This window comes from Elgaria multicarinata, chromosome 1 (genome assembly GCF_023053635.1).
Source record: "Elgaria multicarinata webbii isolate HBS135686 ecotype San Diego chromosome 1, rElgMul1.1.pri, whole genome shotgun sequence".
Taxonomy (NCBI): Eukaryota; Metazoa; Chordata; class Lepidosauria; order Squamata; family Anguidae; genus Elgaria; species Elgaria multicarinata.
In genome coordinates this window covers 143,411,590-143,427,993 of record NC_086171.1, presented here as the reverse complement: position 1 = coordinate 143,427,993, position 16,404 = coordinate 143,411,590, and the positions used below count along the sequence as shown (strand labels likewise).

At 40.4% G+C, this 16,404-nt stretch overlaps 1 protein-coding gene across 4 annotated transcripts in view; it reads left to right on the top strand.

Moving 5' to 3' along the window:
• Positions 1-16,404, top strand: part of FGGY (FGGY carbohydrate kinase domain containing) — a 220,106-nt gene that overhangs the window by 146,333 nt on the left and 57,369 nt on the right. For all 4 annotated transcript variants that reach the window (XM_063138270.1, XM_063138262.1, XM_063138287.1 and 1 more), the window contains exons 10-12: positions 3,356-3,417; positions 10,606-10,753; positions 12,932-13,006. In XM_063138270.1, the coding sequence (XP_062994340.1) occupies positions 3,356-3,417; positions 10,606-10,753; positions 12,932-13,006 (285 nt within the window). The remainder of the gene's footprint in view (positions 1-3,355; positions 3,418-10,605; positions 10,754-12,931; positions 13,007-16,404) is intronic.

The window sequence follows — 16,404 nt, the reverse complement described above, 5'->3', positions numbered from 1 at the left end:
TTTACTGTTTTACTCTGTACAGCACCATGTACATTGATGGTGCTATATAAATAAATAAATAATAATAATAATAATAATAATAATAATAATAATAATAATAATAATAATAAAAAAATAAATAAATTCATGGGGAGCAGATCAATCCAACCCATCCTGACTTCTTCTTTACTTACACAGCTCTGTTGGTAATGCATGTGAAATAAGATCAGTTGCCAGGAGAATTGCTGAGGCTAATGGGCATGTGTCAGGGTACAGCATCTCTGTCTAACTACCGACCTGTCTCTTTGTTGCCTTTTTTTCAAAGATCCTGGAGCGTGTGGTCTACTCTCGTTGTCTTGACTTTCTTTCTAGTAACTCTGCTCTGGATCCTTTTCAATCTGGATTCCATCCTTTGCATTCCACTGAAACAGCCCTTACTAAGATCACCAATGATCTTCTTACTGCCAAGTCTAAAGGCCTTTATTCCGTTCTTATTCTCCTTGATCTAACTGCAGCCTTTGACACGGTTGATCATGATCTTCTCCTAGATTCCCTTCATGACCTTGGACTTTGTGGCTCTGTCTATAACTGGTTTGCCTTCTATCTAGCGGGTCGCTCTTTCAGCGTGTTGGCTAATGGCAGCTCGTCTTCCTCTTTTCCCCTTTCAGTAGGGGTTCCGCAAGGCTCGGTGCTTGGCCCGTTGTTGTTTTCTTTATACATGTTGCCCTTGGGTAAGCTTATTCAATCTCATGGCCTCCAATATCATCTGTATGCCGATGATACACAATTATATCTTTCATCTCTGGAACTTTCTCCTGATGTTCACGATCGTATCTCGGCATGCCTCTCAGATATCTCAGCCTGGCTGCTTCATCGTCGTTTGAAACTTAATATGGCAAAGACTGAATTGCTTGTTTTTCCTCCTAAACCTTCTCCTCATCTCTCATTCTCTCTTACAGTCAATGATGTAACGCTTACTCCGGTCAATGAAGCTCGTAGTCTTGGCTTTATATTTGACTCCTCGCTCTCCTTTATTCCTCATATTGAGGCAGTAGCTAAATCCTGTCGTTTTTTCCTGTATAATATTGCCAGGATTTGATCATTTTTGTCTGTCTCTTCTGCCAAGACGCTTGTTCATGCACTGGTTATTTCTCGGTTGGACTACTGCAACCTTCTTCTCTCTGGCCTTCCTTCTTCTCACATCAGTCCGTTGGTCTCTGTCCACCACTCTGCCGCTAAGATCATCTTCTTGGCTCGCCGCTCTGACCATGTCACTCCACTTCTGAAATCTCTTCATTGGCTTCCAATCCACTTCAGAATCCAATATAAACTTCTCCTGTTGACCTTCAAAGCTTTTCATGGTCTAGCTCCTTCCTATCTCTCCTCTCTCATCTCACACTATTGCCCCGCTCGTGCTCTTCACTCCTCTGATGCTATGTTTCTCGCCTGCCCAAGGGTCTCTACTTCCCTTGCTCGGCTTCGTCCCTTCTCTTCTGCTGCCCCTTATGCTTGGAACGCTCTTCCAGAACATTTGAGATCTACAAGCTCAATCACAACTTTTAAAGCTCAGCTAAAAACCTTTCTTTTTCCTAAAGCTTTTAAAACTTGATGTTGTTCGGACTTTACACTGTTAGTTTTACCCTTCCCTGTGCCTGTTTACCCTACCCAGTGCCTGTTTGCATTCCCTTCCCCTCCTTATTGCTTTACTATGATTTTAGTAGAATGTAAGCCTATGCGGCAGGGTCTTGCTATTTACTGTTTTACGCTGTAGAGAACCATGTACATTGATGGTGCTATATAAATAAATAAATAATAATAATAATAATAATAATAATAATAATAATAATAATTGAGGTTGGGGCACAGCAGAGTTTGTGGGGAGAGGGTAGTGAGATGTCTAATTTCCCTCCCCAAAAAGTCAAGTTGAGTCTAGATTGGCCTGCCCAACATCCCAATTAGCCCCGCCATTCTCCTACACAGATAGTCATGTTTACTAATGAGCTGTAGCTAAATAGTAATGTTGTATACATAGGTGGTCAGATGCCCAGTTTAGTCCTTCCTTTAGTGTGAAGCAAGCTTATATTATGATATTAAGATTAACTCCTTGAAAGTAGACGTGATGGATGATATGCTTCTCTCTTGGGGAGTGTAAGCTTATATCCCATGAGTCTGAAGCAGTGTGATATCTCAACATGTATCATTATTGAAAGTATTTGTAAATCTTTTGGGATGCATTCACTCAGTTATATTTATTTATTTACAAAAGTTACATGCTAGCATGAGAAGCATATTTGGGCTATAAAGAACAATTCTGATTGCTTTGTTTGGTTGTCATATTACTTCAGATTTCAAAAGGAGAATGTCTATTTCATAGAGCAGCTAGCTTTGCCTATATGTTGTGTTCTTATTTATATATAGTCAATGGGAACTTTTTATAATATGTTATCAGCACATATACCTAAGGGCAAATCCTATGTATGTTTAGACAGAAAAAGTCTTACAACTCCAAGGACTTATTTCTGTCTAAACATGCACAGGATTGCAGTCTAAGTCACACTTACTTTTTGGCTTCCATTTTGGCTTCCTTCCAGATATAATTAGGGACTTTTAAATTTATTTTTGTTTCACTTTAGGTTAAGTGACTCTTAATGTAACCCTATACATGCTTACTCAGAAGTAAGTCCCATTAAATTCAATGGAACATACTTGCAGGTAACTGCATGTAGGATTGCTGCCTGAGTTAAACAACAACATGATTTTTATTTCAGGTATGAAGAAAAAGGTATACTTCAGTCATCGCTAAAGCACTTCCAGAAAATTTCAGTTTAATTAGTTGGTCACTTAACTTGTGCTTTATGGAAATGCAAGGGTCTCCTGCCCCTTTTTGGAGGGAGGAACCACATTTTCCATATTAACGGACACATATAGGCATCCTCCATGTTTGATAATAACGAACTGGAGAGTGGTGTCCGTGAAAACAGAGCAAACGTGGCTGTTCTCAGGCATAGCAACATATTTAAACTCTAGCAGCCGCGGTACAAGTCACTGCTTGTGCTGCTGTAGCTTGGACAGATCTATAGGTTGACGCAAGCCAAAAGATAATTGTTGTACATTCTTGAGTATTTTGTTAGCATAAAATGACACATTTTGACTCGGTGCTTATTTTTCTGCATCTATGCCCTGAATCAAGACTGTGTGATCCACGTAAGCACCTTCACATTGTAATATATTTTCCTTTTAACCTCACTAGAAGCAGAATTATACACAGTTAAACTCGATTTTTAATAACATTTCAGAACTATGAAGCACCCATCTTTCCCCCAAAATGAATATGATAATTCTTTTTCTTTCTCTCCCTCTCTTTCTTTTTATTAAGATAGAGCATGTCGTCCAAGGACACGCTGCTTTCCCAGAACTACAAACAAAATCTGCAGCCAGGTCAGGTCATCATCCTTATTTCTTCATCAATTTCAGTCTGTCTTAGAAACATCACTTTGGCTACAATCCAGAAACTAGTTCAGCTGGAATGTTCCAGCTTAACTGAGATGTAAGTTGGACTATTTCTCACTATATTAATTTCTTTTCCTTTCCGAGCTCATTCTTCATCTTTCCCATTCTAGGATACAACCTTTTTGGTTTGGTTTGAGCATGCCCACCTGAGGACTGATTTTTGTGGCCATTTCTGGCATGCTGACATCTTGAGAACGTTTGAGCAACTCAGCAGTTCAGCCTCATTTTTGAGCATTTATTTAACGCATGTTACCTGGACACAGATTTACATTTTGCACAAATGTCACAAAGATCAACACGTGGTGATTTTTGCCACCTTGGTGGCATGGATAATTGTCCTTGCAACAGAGCTGACAGGAAGCCTTTACAAATGTAATGATACAGACAATGCAAGAATAAATGAATGAAACTTTGGTGTGGTGAACGTTCACCCTTAAGCTGGAATGCCTTCCTCCTAATGTCAAGTAGCATGCCTGGCCTTTTTACTTTGCACCTCAAAGACTTCTTTGAGCCAAAATCCACAGGTTTCTTGATAGGACAGCATGTGTACCAAACTCTGGGGGAGCATTGGGGGAGCAGGATTTCACTTTTTAGATATGAAACTGTTAAATTCTAGAGATGAGGAATAACTTGTACCATATTGCTATTGGCATGTTTTTCCCCCAGACATGAACAGGTGTTGTATAAATAGAAACAAAGGCTTTATGCTCACCCCGTGAGTTATTAATTATAATTATGTTATAGTTAATAATTCTGTAGGTTATTAACTGTAATACATGATACCTAGCATAATAATAATTCTGTATTTGTAGGGTGGAAAATATTTTTATGGTTCTTGGCAGTCTGTTCATCACCGGTGAGGACACCTGCAAACATTTTGCCATCTGAGCTTATTCTAGTCCTCCAAAGAGACACCTGTGATTCCACCCTGTCGAAGTGCCATATTGTAGTTGCTTCCCATTTTATCACTATCATCTCCAGCCAATCTGGACTAGTCTCCTGAAAATGACACATGTTCATGAGATTACTTGGTCGCCAGTCACCATATTCCCACAAAACAATATTCCCACAAAAATATAAGACATATAACTCCAAATTAAAAGACTTTTACACTTCAGTTGACCAATATTTTAGTACCCAGTGATCCTAGATTACTTGAAATCAGAGAGGGGCTGAAATGCATGCACAAAAGCTGGCCCTGCTTTCTTCTTTGGATGAGTAGAGTAGCACGTAGATTCTTCTGAAACAGAAGTAAACAAAGTCCCCCCCTCCTATTTCAGGAATACAGTAGCCCTAGTTTATTGCAAAACATTTTATTTAAAGAGAAAGAAGGCACCTTTTATAGAATACAGTTTTGCAATGACCGAATAGCTATTGAAAACAAGAGACTAATAACCTCCTGATGCAGAAGGAAGAGAACTCCTGAAACAGTTGAATTACAAATGCCGCCAGAGAATGGGCAACATCTTCCTTGTGCCTGGCCAAGCCAATAGAATGCTACCCACACAGGAGTCGTAGGTCAGGTGAAACTGACTAGACTCTCTCCTTTTCCTCTTCAGTCCTTCCCCCCCCTCCACATGCTGAGGGTTGTCCATCTCCCTCCTTCTTATGATATTCTGCTGATCACTATCTTAGTCTAGTATGGTTAGAGGTATTTAGCATACATATAAATTGAACTTTTAACATAGCTTAAGAGAAGTGTACATAACAAATCTTTTCTGGTTCATTTGCAGTGTAAACAGACCATTCTACAAACTCAAACAAGAACAAAAAAATATTTATAAAGCTGATAAATATCAAGAAACAGATGGGTTGAGCAGGATACTGCAATATCTGTTGCCACCACTTTGCATGAGATGAATAGGCAACAATTTGTGAAACCTCCCTGGTTATATTGTCGCCATGATAGCGGGCGGTATGGGAATTCAAACAATGAGAATGCGTAACGTGCATGTCCTCTCTTGTGTCTTTTCCAAAATTATACACGGGGTTTTCTCATGAAAAGAACAGCAGCTGCAATACATGATTCTGCTTCTTATCTATGTTGCACTCCTAATCAAATAGTGAGAACTGGCCAGTGTCTGCATAGGTGTACATTAGGGATGGGGGATGAATTTAGATTCTGAGTACATTAAAAACAACGCAACAACTGTGGAGACTACAGAAAGAAGGCAGGGGTGGGGGATTGGATGATGTTTTAGATAAAAGGCTTAGAAAGGTGAGTAAAAATAGTTGCGCTTTGCTGGAGACCATTGATAGCATCTTCCCAATGCTCTATGATTCCCTGCTTGACAACTACCATTGGACTCAAATATGGCACCTCATACTTAGGGCACAGTTTTCTGAAAGGCATCAAAAATTGAAGTAGGGAGCCCACAGGTTGCTCTGCATTGGACGCAAAGGGCACTTTATTTGGGGTTAAAGAAGGAGTGGGGTGACCCTACCACTAAGGCTTCCACAGCCGAAGTGCCAGCTGGAGCTTCTCAGTCAGAGTTCCTAACTGTACTGTGGCTGGAGGAATGCTCTTCCAGCTGGTGCCTCGGATTGGGGATTACAGCCCCAGGAAGGGGCAGAATAAAGGAAACTATAGTTTGATTCTGTGGAATGAGAAGAAACTTCCTGGAGGTTCCTTTCTGCTTGATTTAGTTAAAGCTAGCTGGCTGTATAGTGCAGAAAGCCACACTATGGAAGACACAAAGAGGTATTGGTATGCAAATCAAAAGGTATTGTGAGGGGTGCCCAGGTGATACCTAAATCTGCAAATCTGTCTGGTGGGTGGAAACACTTCTGGATTGGGCCATATTTCCTGCTATGGCTTTTGAGTGGCCAAGTTAGAAGCACCCTTGTGAATTAGATGGCTGGGCAGTGACTTGGCAGTCAGGTAGCCATGAGAGCAATTCCTTTTAATCAGTGGAGGAACCCGTATGCAATTACTCTGCAGCCCTTCTGTGGCTGTCCAGATTCATGTGTAGCCAGCACGGCTGAACTCTTCTGTACTGTCAGCAACTGCCGTTCATTCTAATTTGAGACATAGCACTTTGCAGAACTGGACATAAGTGTGTTGGTAAAGAGGTTTATAGCACTTTATATCAGAGGACTGTATTCAGTTGTGTGTCTCTAATGCTTTCCAGATGGCGATCTTTTAATGAAGTGCACTTATAACTGCTAACATAGTAAACAAGTCACATAAAATTGCCATTTTTTCTCTTTACATATGGAACATCAAGTGGTTATGTTGAATAGTAAGAAACTAGAAAGGAGTTGTGTAGTTAAGTTTGAAATTCCATTTAGATCATCTTATAACTATCTATTAAAGCACCTATAGCAGAAAATGCCTATTTCCAAGGTTGATTTTGTTGTCAGAAGACGTTTTCATGAGGAATTTGGTCAGGCTCAACATTTCCTAATTTTATCCTGATTCAGAAAGTTAACACTAATGCAGAGTTTTGCTCTGGCTCTGAGGGTTTGTGTTATATATTTTTGCCCAGTGCATAAAAAAACAGAGTGTAGTGACTAAGCATTTGAACTGTGCCTTAGGTAGTATCTAATTCAAAACCTGCCTCTGACATTTTGCAGCATCAATCCAAATTCCATAATATAAGGGTAATCATTATTGAAGAGGATATGCAAATTGATAGCATACCTGCAGTAACAGGATACAGAAGGCTTGAGGTTCATGCCTTACTTGTGGCTCCATAAAGCTGAACCCTGCAATCCAGTGGCCCTAAAGAACCACCAAAGGAGACAGCAGAAACAGCGCAGTGTCAGTACCTGGCCTGGGCAGCTGCATACTGAGGACGATGCCTCTCGCCACACAACATTTTTCTTGGGCATGGATGCTGCACAGTGACTTGCCTGCTGCCAATTCTCCAGCCACACCTGCCATTTTCATTTGCCCACAGTGTCTCTGGGCCCCATGAACCCGGATTCCATTCTTGGCAAATGAAGAGGATGGATATGGCTGGCGCCTCAGCAACAGCAGGTACTTTGCTGTAGAGTGTGCCCACTTAATGTTAAAAGAGAAAAATGGGACCTTTACCTGCTCCACCACCTTTTATGCAGAGTAAGGAGAGTAGAGTAACCCGGGCACCAGGAGAGTTGAGGTGGAACAAGGGGAGAGAAAATGGAGTAAAAGTGTCAGAGCACTGGGGGTAGAAACCGGAGTGCCATCGGCGGAGCTGTCAGGGGAGCACCTGGGCCCCACTCAAACTTACTGCAGAACGTCTGGCCCTAGTATCTGCAGACCGTGTGAGTATGGGTGTTTGAAAGGAGGTCATGTAGCAAGGCTAGGAAATACCTATTCTTCACTCTCTAGGGATAAGCTGCCAATCAGAGTAGATGTCAGGGATGCTCATCCCTTCTGCTGAGGAGTGAGGCAACAGAGGCAGGAGCCACACTATGGCTTTATAGTGGTATTGAAGTGCACTGACAACTGTTGGGGCCCATTGGCACATACCATATACCCCTTTCATAGTGCTATATCCTGCTTGGTGTAGATGAGCCCAGAGTCTCACTGTGCAATCCACAAACTCTTTATTCGGCTAATAGCACTTCTTCACCTCTAAAGTGACTACAAAAGCTAAGAGCTGCCCTCTAGGCCTAATTTGCAAAGTAAACTTTTTGGTAAGAGAGCTACTGAAAGTAGGGCAGTTACTTTTCAGCTGTGGATGGGTTTGCTGACACATTCGGCTGGCTTTTTCTGAGCTCCTGCCTTGTGGAATGATCCACTCAACCCAACTTCTGATAGGCAGCCAAGTATGGTGTGATGCCTCCCTCCCACCTCCTCCTCCAACTCTGCCTGCTTAATTTGTCTGTGAGCTCTGGCATCTGTCAATCCCAAAGCTCCCTCCCCCTTCAACAGAGCCTGGGTTCCCACAGGGAGGGGAGAAACGGTCTCTGAGCCTGGCCTTTCTCCCTGCTAAGCTCCTGGGAAGGGTCTTCGCTGGCTCCTGGGGAGTCTTGGGGAATTTCTTCCCCTTTACCCTGTGTCTGCTGGGCTTCTTCTAACTCTGTCTCCGAATCTGAATCAGAGTCCAAAACCAAAACAGAGGGCCTGGACTCAGTCCTAATAGTAGAAAGTAATAGACTACATGGACCCATGAGCAGCTTCAGCATAAGTAGGGTGACCATATGAAAAGGAGGACAGGGTTCCTGTATCGTTAACAGTTGTATTGAAAAGGGAATTTCAGTAGGTGTCATTTGTATATATGGAGAACCTGGTGAAATTTCCTCTTCATCACAACAGTCTGCAGGTTCCCTGCCCTCTTTTAAATCTGGTCACTCTAGTATAGCTCCTGCACCTTTAACTGTTGTGATGAAGAGGGAATTTCACCAGGTTCTCCATATATACAAATGACACCTGCTGAAATTCCATTTTCTTTTCCACTGTTAAAGATACAGCAACCCTGTCCTCCTTTTCATATGGTCACCCTAAGCATAAAGGATCTTCATATGTTCATAAGTACATGAAGCTCTTTAAAGTTTGAATACCGAAGTACTGAAATGCTTGTCTATAAACTGATGTTTATTTCTTTCCCCTTAATTTCCTGTATGATTAAAATGTTTGAAAGTTATGATGAGTTGGCATGGTATTATAGGGTGTCCTTAGACATGTTATTTCCACTAGAATTCTACTGATTCATCCTTCTTAAGAACCTAACAAGAGCCATGCTGGATCAGACCACTGTTCACATGGCAGACAACCAGCTGCCTGTGGGAAATCTTGATAGCAGCTCACAGTTTCTCAGTGAAGCCTTCCATCCTGTGCACGATTACTATAGAGAAATTCCCATCTTCCTTCTGCTCTCCATCTTCCTTAGTGAAGGACTATTATGTTGGAGAGCACGGGACGAATGGAAATGAAATATGGCTACTAAAGAATTGGAGTAACTTGTAAAGCGATGAGTGTGTCTCCCCTCCTTCAAGAAATCACATTAAACAACCTTTAAAGTATGTGAATAATGATATGAATTAGTTATTTTAATGTTTTCCAAGTGCATTTCATTTTGAATGATACCCTCCAATAGCAAACACATGGTAAGATCTAATGGAAACAATGTGCAGCTGAATGCTTAAATGCATAATATAAATATACAGCTGCAAGGAGGTCATAAGTCAGAGTAGTAAACACATGCCAAATTCCCTCAGGGAGCTCATTAGTGTGTGTGGCTGAATATACATGCAGAGGCTAAATGAATATCACTATTTAGACTTCCAAAACCAAGACAATGACTAATCAATTGTAATTAGAGGAAGATACTCGTATTGACCAAGCTTTCAGAAAACCAAGAGCCAATATTCCATAGAAGGCAAAATTGATGATATAATTTAAAAAGTGTATTCTTAATATTGTTCTTAGAGTTTTATAAAGTGCCATAATAGTAGCGTATTTTACCGGCATGTCAGTACAGGCAATTCCCATTGATTTCAGTAGGATTTGGCTTGTTTAACTTTCTTTGGATTTCACCCTCTGGGGGCATTCCAGAGAAAGTGAAGCACACTTAAATTCCACCGAAATGAATTAAGCACACTTAAGCATTCTCTGGATTGCACCCAAGGCTTCAATAGCTGGGCACGCAGTATTTGCATTATGCCTGCTAAAAGCCATGATTCCTAGATGGAAAATGATTCCCCTGAACAATTTTTTTTTAGATTTTAGATGAACTGCAGCCCTCTTCGTGAGAGACGCAGTCCTCAAACTTCTAAAGTTGTGGTCAATGAACGGATGGTCATTCATTTATATGTCCAGGAAGACTTGGATAGTTTTTGAAAACATAAGGCTGCAATTCTAAACATCTCCCTGGCTTGAACAAAGTGAGGTTTACACTTGAGTAAATCTGCTCAGGATTTAGGTATAAAACCACTTCCTAGGCACTGCTGAGATGAGATCCTAAATCTACTTCTGACCCTTTCCCTACTCCCCTCTCTCCAACAGTGTGTGTCTGGCAGGCGATGTATTAATATTCTCTCCCCCTCTCCCTTTTCAGTTTGGCTTTGTAGGCCTTTTGATGATTTGTGTGTGTCTCTTGTTAGGAATCCAGATCATGCAATATGTTCAGGGAATAACCTCTCTCCCTCGCCCACCTCCCACTCCCCTTTCTCTTGTTTTTCTTGCAGTGCTCAAAGTATATATACATACTTGAACAGTCACCTGGATCTGATTAAGAAATCTTTGCCTTTGGGTTTCCTCACTGTTGATTTACATGTTTGGCCAGATTTCCATGGCAATCGATCTCCCCTTGCAGATCTGACTCTAAAGGGCATGGTAAGAAACAGCTTGTTGTTGCAAAAGGGTCAAAGCTGAGCAAGGTGGTAAAATAAGAGCTTCAAGGGAGGGTTTTTAGTTTGAATATTATCATCTTTCCTCAATAGAAATCCTACAGAGTTTGGGGGTTTTTCTTTACATTTGTTGTTGCTTTTGAAATTCAATAGTGTTTTTTTTTAAAGGATGAAAAAGTTCAGGGCACTTCTGTTATCATTTAAATAAAATTATAATCCTTCAATAGAAATCCTACAGAGTTTGGGTTGTGGTTTTTTTACATTTGTTGTTATTGAAATTTGATAAGGTGTTTTTTTTTTTAAAGGACACAAATGTTCAGGGCACTTCTGTTATCATTTGAATAAAATTGTTTTTCTTCTTCAATAGAAATCCTATAGAGTTTGGGGGTTTTCTTTACATTATTGTTGTTGTTGAAATTTGATAGTTTTTATTTTTAACAGACACAAAAGTTCAGGGCACTTTTGAGTTCAGGTATCTGCAAACATTTTACAGTTTTAGTTGTACTACTTATGATTATAGAATTTTGTAGGATTGTCTGAGGTTCTGAAGTGTTGATACACAGCAAACTCCAGATGAGTGGCCTCATTCATTGTTAGTGGAGACACGGGCAAAAGATGCCTACCATAGGCTCTGATGGGCAAGAGGTAGATGTACAAAGTTGGATACACTGAATTAACTACGTAACAACTAAAGACAACAGAGATGGAGGAAACAGAGATGGAGGAAATGCATCCTGATAAGAGGGCAAAACACCAGTATGAAACCGCTCAGCTGCTCTACCTCGCGGTAGTCTCAGCATTCAAACTGGATAAAGCTCTGCCTTGTGTACCATTATTTTCAACCATGAGCCATTTCCCCTTCTCTGCCTCCACCCAAAAGCACCTTGCTTTCTGCCTGAAAGCTATTTCAATATGTTAGAGGTTGAATCTAGAGTACCCTTGGCCACATCCAGTCCTTGATGAATATGGGTTTGGAAGCACATTTGTTGTGTTCACGCATTCCTTTCTTAACTGCCTACACTTAAAGCATCTCAAATACACAACGAATAGCAGGAGGTATGATGCGACTGTCAGAAGCAGCAGAGCAAAGCAGGCCTGCACAATTTGTTACCCACCAGTCTGAAAACTGCCTCCTTGTCGCATTTTGTGGCCTGCCAGGAGTTTGACAAACCCTCACCCAATCTTCACAATCTCTGCCAGAGAACCAAAAGATGGGGTTTATCAAGCTCATCCATGACTCTTAAACTGGATTAAGTTTTGTGGGTCACACAGTGTGCCCTCCTGGGGTAAAGCACCTGGCTGGTGCTGCCTTTTAGAAGACACATCTCCTGTGTGTTAGTTCTTTTCCTTGGTCTGTGGCTCTTGCAATTTCCAGTGCAGGTGCAGCCTTTAAAGAATAAGTGACAGGAGAAGTGACTGTTGCTTTTTTCTTTTCTTTTTATAACTTCTAGTGTGACTCTTGGTTTGCTATGCAGCCAAATGAGATGTATAATAAAATGAACAGCCCTCTGTTGTGAACCCTGGGGATCTGGGTTCAAGCTTATAGTCCCTTTGAAACCAGGTGGGTGGCTCAAGAATGATTTTGGGGTGGAGATTTTACAATTGGAATTCACAAGGAAAATAAACTAGGAGAATGTCACTGGATTGATTTGTCCCAGTGCTCATTGAGACATAATTCTATCAATTGTGCATTTGAGCCTCCATCTAGTTTCAGAGGGGGAGAGAAGGAGGCCGGGAGAGACTCAAGAAAGCTCATATCCTGGCCTCTCCAGCCTCCCCGCCCACCAGAAAGTCCCCTTTTCCAAGACTGAGTTCCCAATCTCGGAGGCCAGATAGCGTGGTTCTTTCTTTGTCAGCAGGGAAGGGAAGAAGGGTCAAATCTCCAGCTCCCCCTTCTGGGGTCAGAACACGGTCTCCAATCCCAGAGCTGGGACTCCGAACAATCCTATGACCCCTGAGACACAGTCCAGGGGTCATAAGAGTGGTTGTCTAAGTCACAATCTATCTGTAGTTGCCTATCCAGGATAAAAAGAGGTCTTTAACATGACTGTAGTTATACATCCCTTAAAACAAAAAGTTTGAGATGTACTTTGGAAGTTTGTTTAGCAAGGGTCTATACTGAACTGTCACAACAGTAAAAAAAATTATTCTTATGTTCCTGCAGGTGGTGGGACTGACATTATCTCAAGGCCTTGATGATCTTGCTCTGATCTATTTAGCCACAATTCAGGCCATTGCAGTAAGTCATTGGAAGCAAGCTTTTAAAATAGTTTTCTTCATTTTTTTTTAATATTAAGAAACTTGAATAAATTTTACAATATCCATAGATTGATGAAATAGAAATTTGCCAGGAAAGGATGGAAATAGTTACTCTGTTGGAATTCTTGCTAGTTTGCAAGGACTATAGAAGAAATTATTCCCAATGTGTCCAATTCCTAAAGAAGTATTTTTTAAAAAATTAGGAAATGCTCTTCTTTAGATCATTTTGGGAGGCTTCACCTACAGCTGTATGCAGTGAAAATGCCCCCTTTAAATGTTGGTTAGAGAAATTGGTGAAACAATTTCACTAAATTTCTCAAGTTTCTCAAGGCTGTGCTTCACCATTACTAGTGGAAGTTGTACAGCTTCTTTATTTCCTCCCAACGATTTCTAATTTGTTTTGTTTATGTTTTTTCTCTTTTTTGCTGTTGTTGCAAATGACAACAGCAGCAGTAATTATATTTGCAACCTGGATACCATTTTGCATCCTTCAAGTGCTCTGGACTTCACATCATTCTAGGGCATTAAGGGAGCCACCACAAAAAGAAATGGCTGAGAATATTGGAAGGAAATTCTACAAATGGCCTTTTTTGTGGGGTGAGAAAAAGAAAAATATTAGAAATTCTGAGAAAATTGTTTTCAGAGAAAGTTCAGCTCAGTTCTAAGCCCCTCAGTGCTTATTTCTTGGGTTCATCCTATGCATACCTGTTCCTTCTCTGCAGCTATTGCAGGAAAATATTCAAACAGGGAAGTTTCATTTTACAGAGGGATATTTGAGAAGAATATCGGTTTGGTTACTGCAAAGCAGTAGAGTGGACATCATAGATCATTGGGTTGATCTCTTGCAGATGAGACAGCTTATGGACCTGGAAAGCAGGCTTCTGTTCCTCAAGCCAGGAATGTAAAACACAAGAAATTGAATTTTACTCCCTTTTAAGGCACACAATACTGTTGCATATGATTACTTCAGTCTCTCATGATTATACGGTTAGATGAATGAGTCTGTATCCAGTCCATGCCAATTTTGCATGTATTCATCATAAGTTTATTTTGTCCAGTTTCTTCATCAGTGGAAATTTTGTTTTCATATGGAACTTTCCCATTATATTTGAACACCACTTTTCCTAATATACACATTTTTGTATGCTGCTTTCCCTTATATGGTCATTTTTGTATGCAAATGTCCCTAATATACACATTTATATATGCAATTTTGAACCAAAATTTGGACAAGTGCACAGTCCAAAGGATAGCTGTGTTCTGATCCTCATACTAGTCCAGAAGGTGCAACTTTGGCCAGTTTGCTTAAAAATGAGGGTCAAATAAAATTCTCCACCATCCCTAGTTGAATGTAATAATTGCAGTGGCCACCACATTTTCCCACTAAACAAACGGCAAGATGGGAAGGAAGAGAGAAGGGGTGCACTGATAGTTATTGGGAATTAATTAGGCTTTTTGGTTTTGCTTTCTTATAAGGAACAAAATGAAGGGCTTCCTGCAAAGTCAAACTTGTTAGCTTCTGATGCGTGCTAGCATTTGCTCTTATATATAATTTCTGTAATATTTTTTCAGAATCAAAATATTTAACAACCTTTCTGCCCTTCTTTAAAAAGTATGGTGTAAATCAGGTTGGGAAGACTTCAGGGTTTTGGGAACTACTTTTTACTAGAATGTCAAAATTTGCCAATTGGAAACCTTGTGCTTACAGTTAAAATTAAATAATTCTGAGCTCAGGAATTTATTTTAAGTACCAGAACTGAATGGGGGTCATAATCTTTCCACACAAAAGTCCACTCCTATTTCTCTCCCCTCACTCCAGCTTTCTTCATTTCAGCAGTATAATTTGTGGGGTGAGAGCAGAGGCATTTTATTGCTGCCCTTGTTAAACCATTGGGAATCCTTGCAATTCTATTGCGTTATCACCTGGAGATCTTCCATTAGATCTTGATCTACCTTATTCTGACCCATGGTGTAAGTGCAATACATTGCTACTTCTGTCTGCCTTTTATCTGAACTGGTGCCTGCACGGTATTAGTAGCTATTTCGTTGTTAGTCATCTGGCGTGATATAACTCAATTGAAATGTAAATCGAAAGCCTTGCAAGTACATTACAAATGCAATACAAGGCCTGGCATGGAACCGGAATTCTTTAGCTTTCCTCTGCCCAAGTCAGACATGTTTTGTGTTCGCTTGGAAGGCACCAATTTCTTCTGTCCTCTGATGGAGGAGGGGCAGGCACAAAATTGTACAGGCAATGCGGATTACTTTTGCATTCAGCATCATGTCACTCCATAAAGTCTTCGCAGCGAGGGCAGATTCTGTGAACTCACTCCTTTTGCACTGTTTTAACACTTCCCTGGACAAAAACAGGATTACTCTCACTAAACCTAGAATACATTACTGCTAGTCCTATTGTTGCTCTCTTTGGTAGCGTAATAGCAGTGAACTTGGTTCTTTAATGCCATTCCTTTTCATTTAAATAAAAAATGCAAGTGCTTTCCTGGAAAATGAGAACTACTGATATTGTCTCGTGAAAGAGATTACAGACAACAAGATTTCAATGCCAAACAAGCACCGTGGCATTATTCTATGCTAATGAGGTGGAAGCTTCCTCAGTTGGATATCCTGGGAAAACCTATTATTATCCAAGTGCTTCATTGCACATGGCTGCATCCTGCTTTAAAATTAAGCCTTTGCTGGTCTTTCGTTCGTGTATCATACTTTAGTGATCATTAAGGTGTATAACATAAGAAGATAAAAAGTAGGTTTTCTTTCACAGCTGATTCCTGTTTCTGCAGTAAATAATGGAATTGAGGCAACGAGGATCCAACTGATGATAAAAGATGCAAATTTTGATTTTTACAATTTTTGAAATCTTATTTTAAAAGCATAACTTTAAATGTTTGGAAGGTAGTTTGCATTGTATATAGGTTAAATATATTATATTAATTTGTAGTTGCCATTGGTACTATTCAAACCATATGTTTTGCACCAGACTTTGACATGAGTTCAACTTTGAAATCTACGCAGGTGATTTAGTGTGGAGCGAAACCACATCATGGTCATTCGTGATACATGATTTTGTGGCCACTCCGCACCAATTGCGCAGTTTCCCTCTCAAAAAAGTGCATTTTTGCAATGTCATTTTACTGCACCTTTTTTCTGCATCTTTAATGCTTCTGCTGCTGTGTGCCCAATCTCCACGAATTAAATCCTGATTATGAGTCTTATTTGCAGTGGCTGCTAAAAAGATTAGAGCAAGGCTCCTGAAAACTGTCACTGTAGATTGTGCACATGATGAATTGATTTGAGTGGCCTGTTCAACCTTTTTTTTCTGTGATTGTTTTTCTTTTGTTGCTGTTGCACCAAATCTGTAAA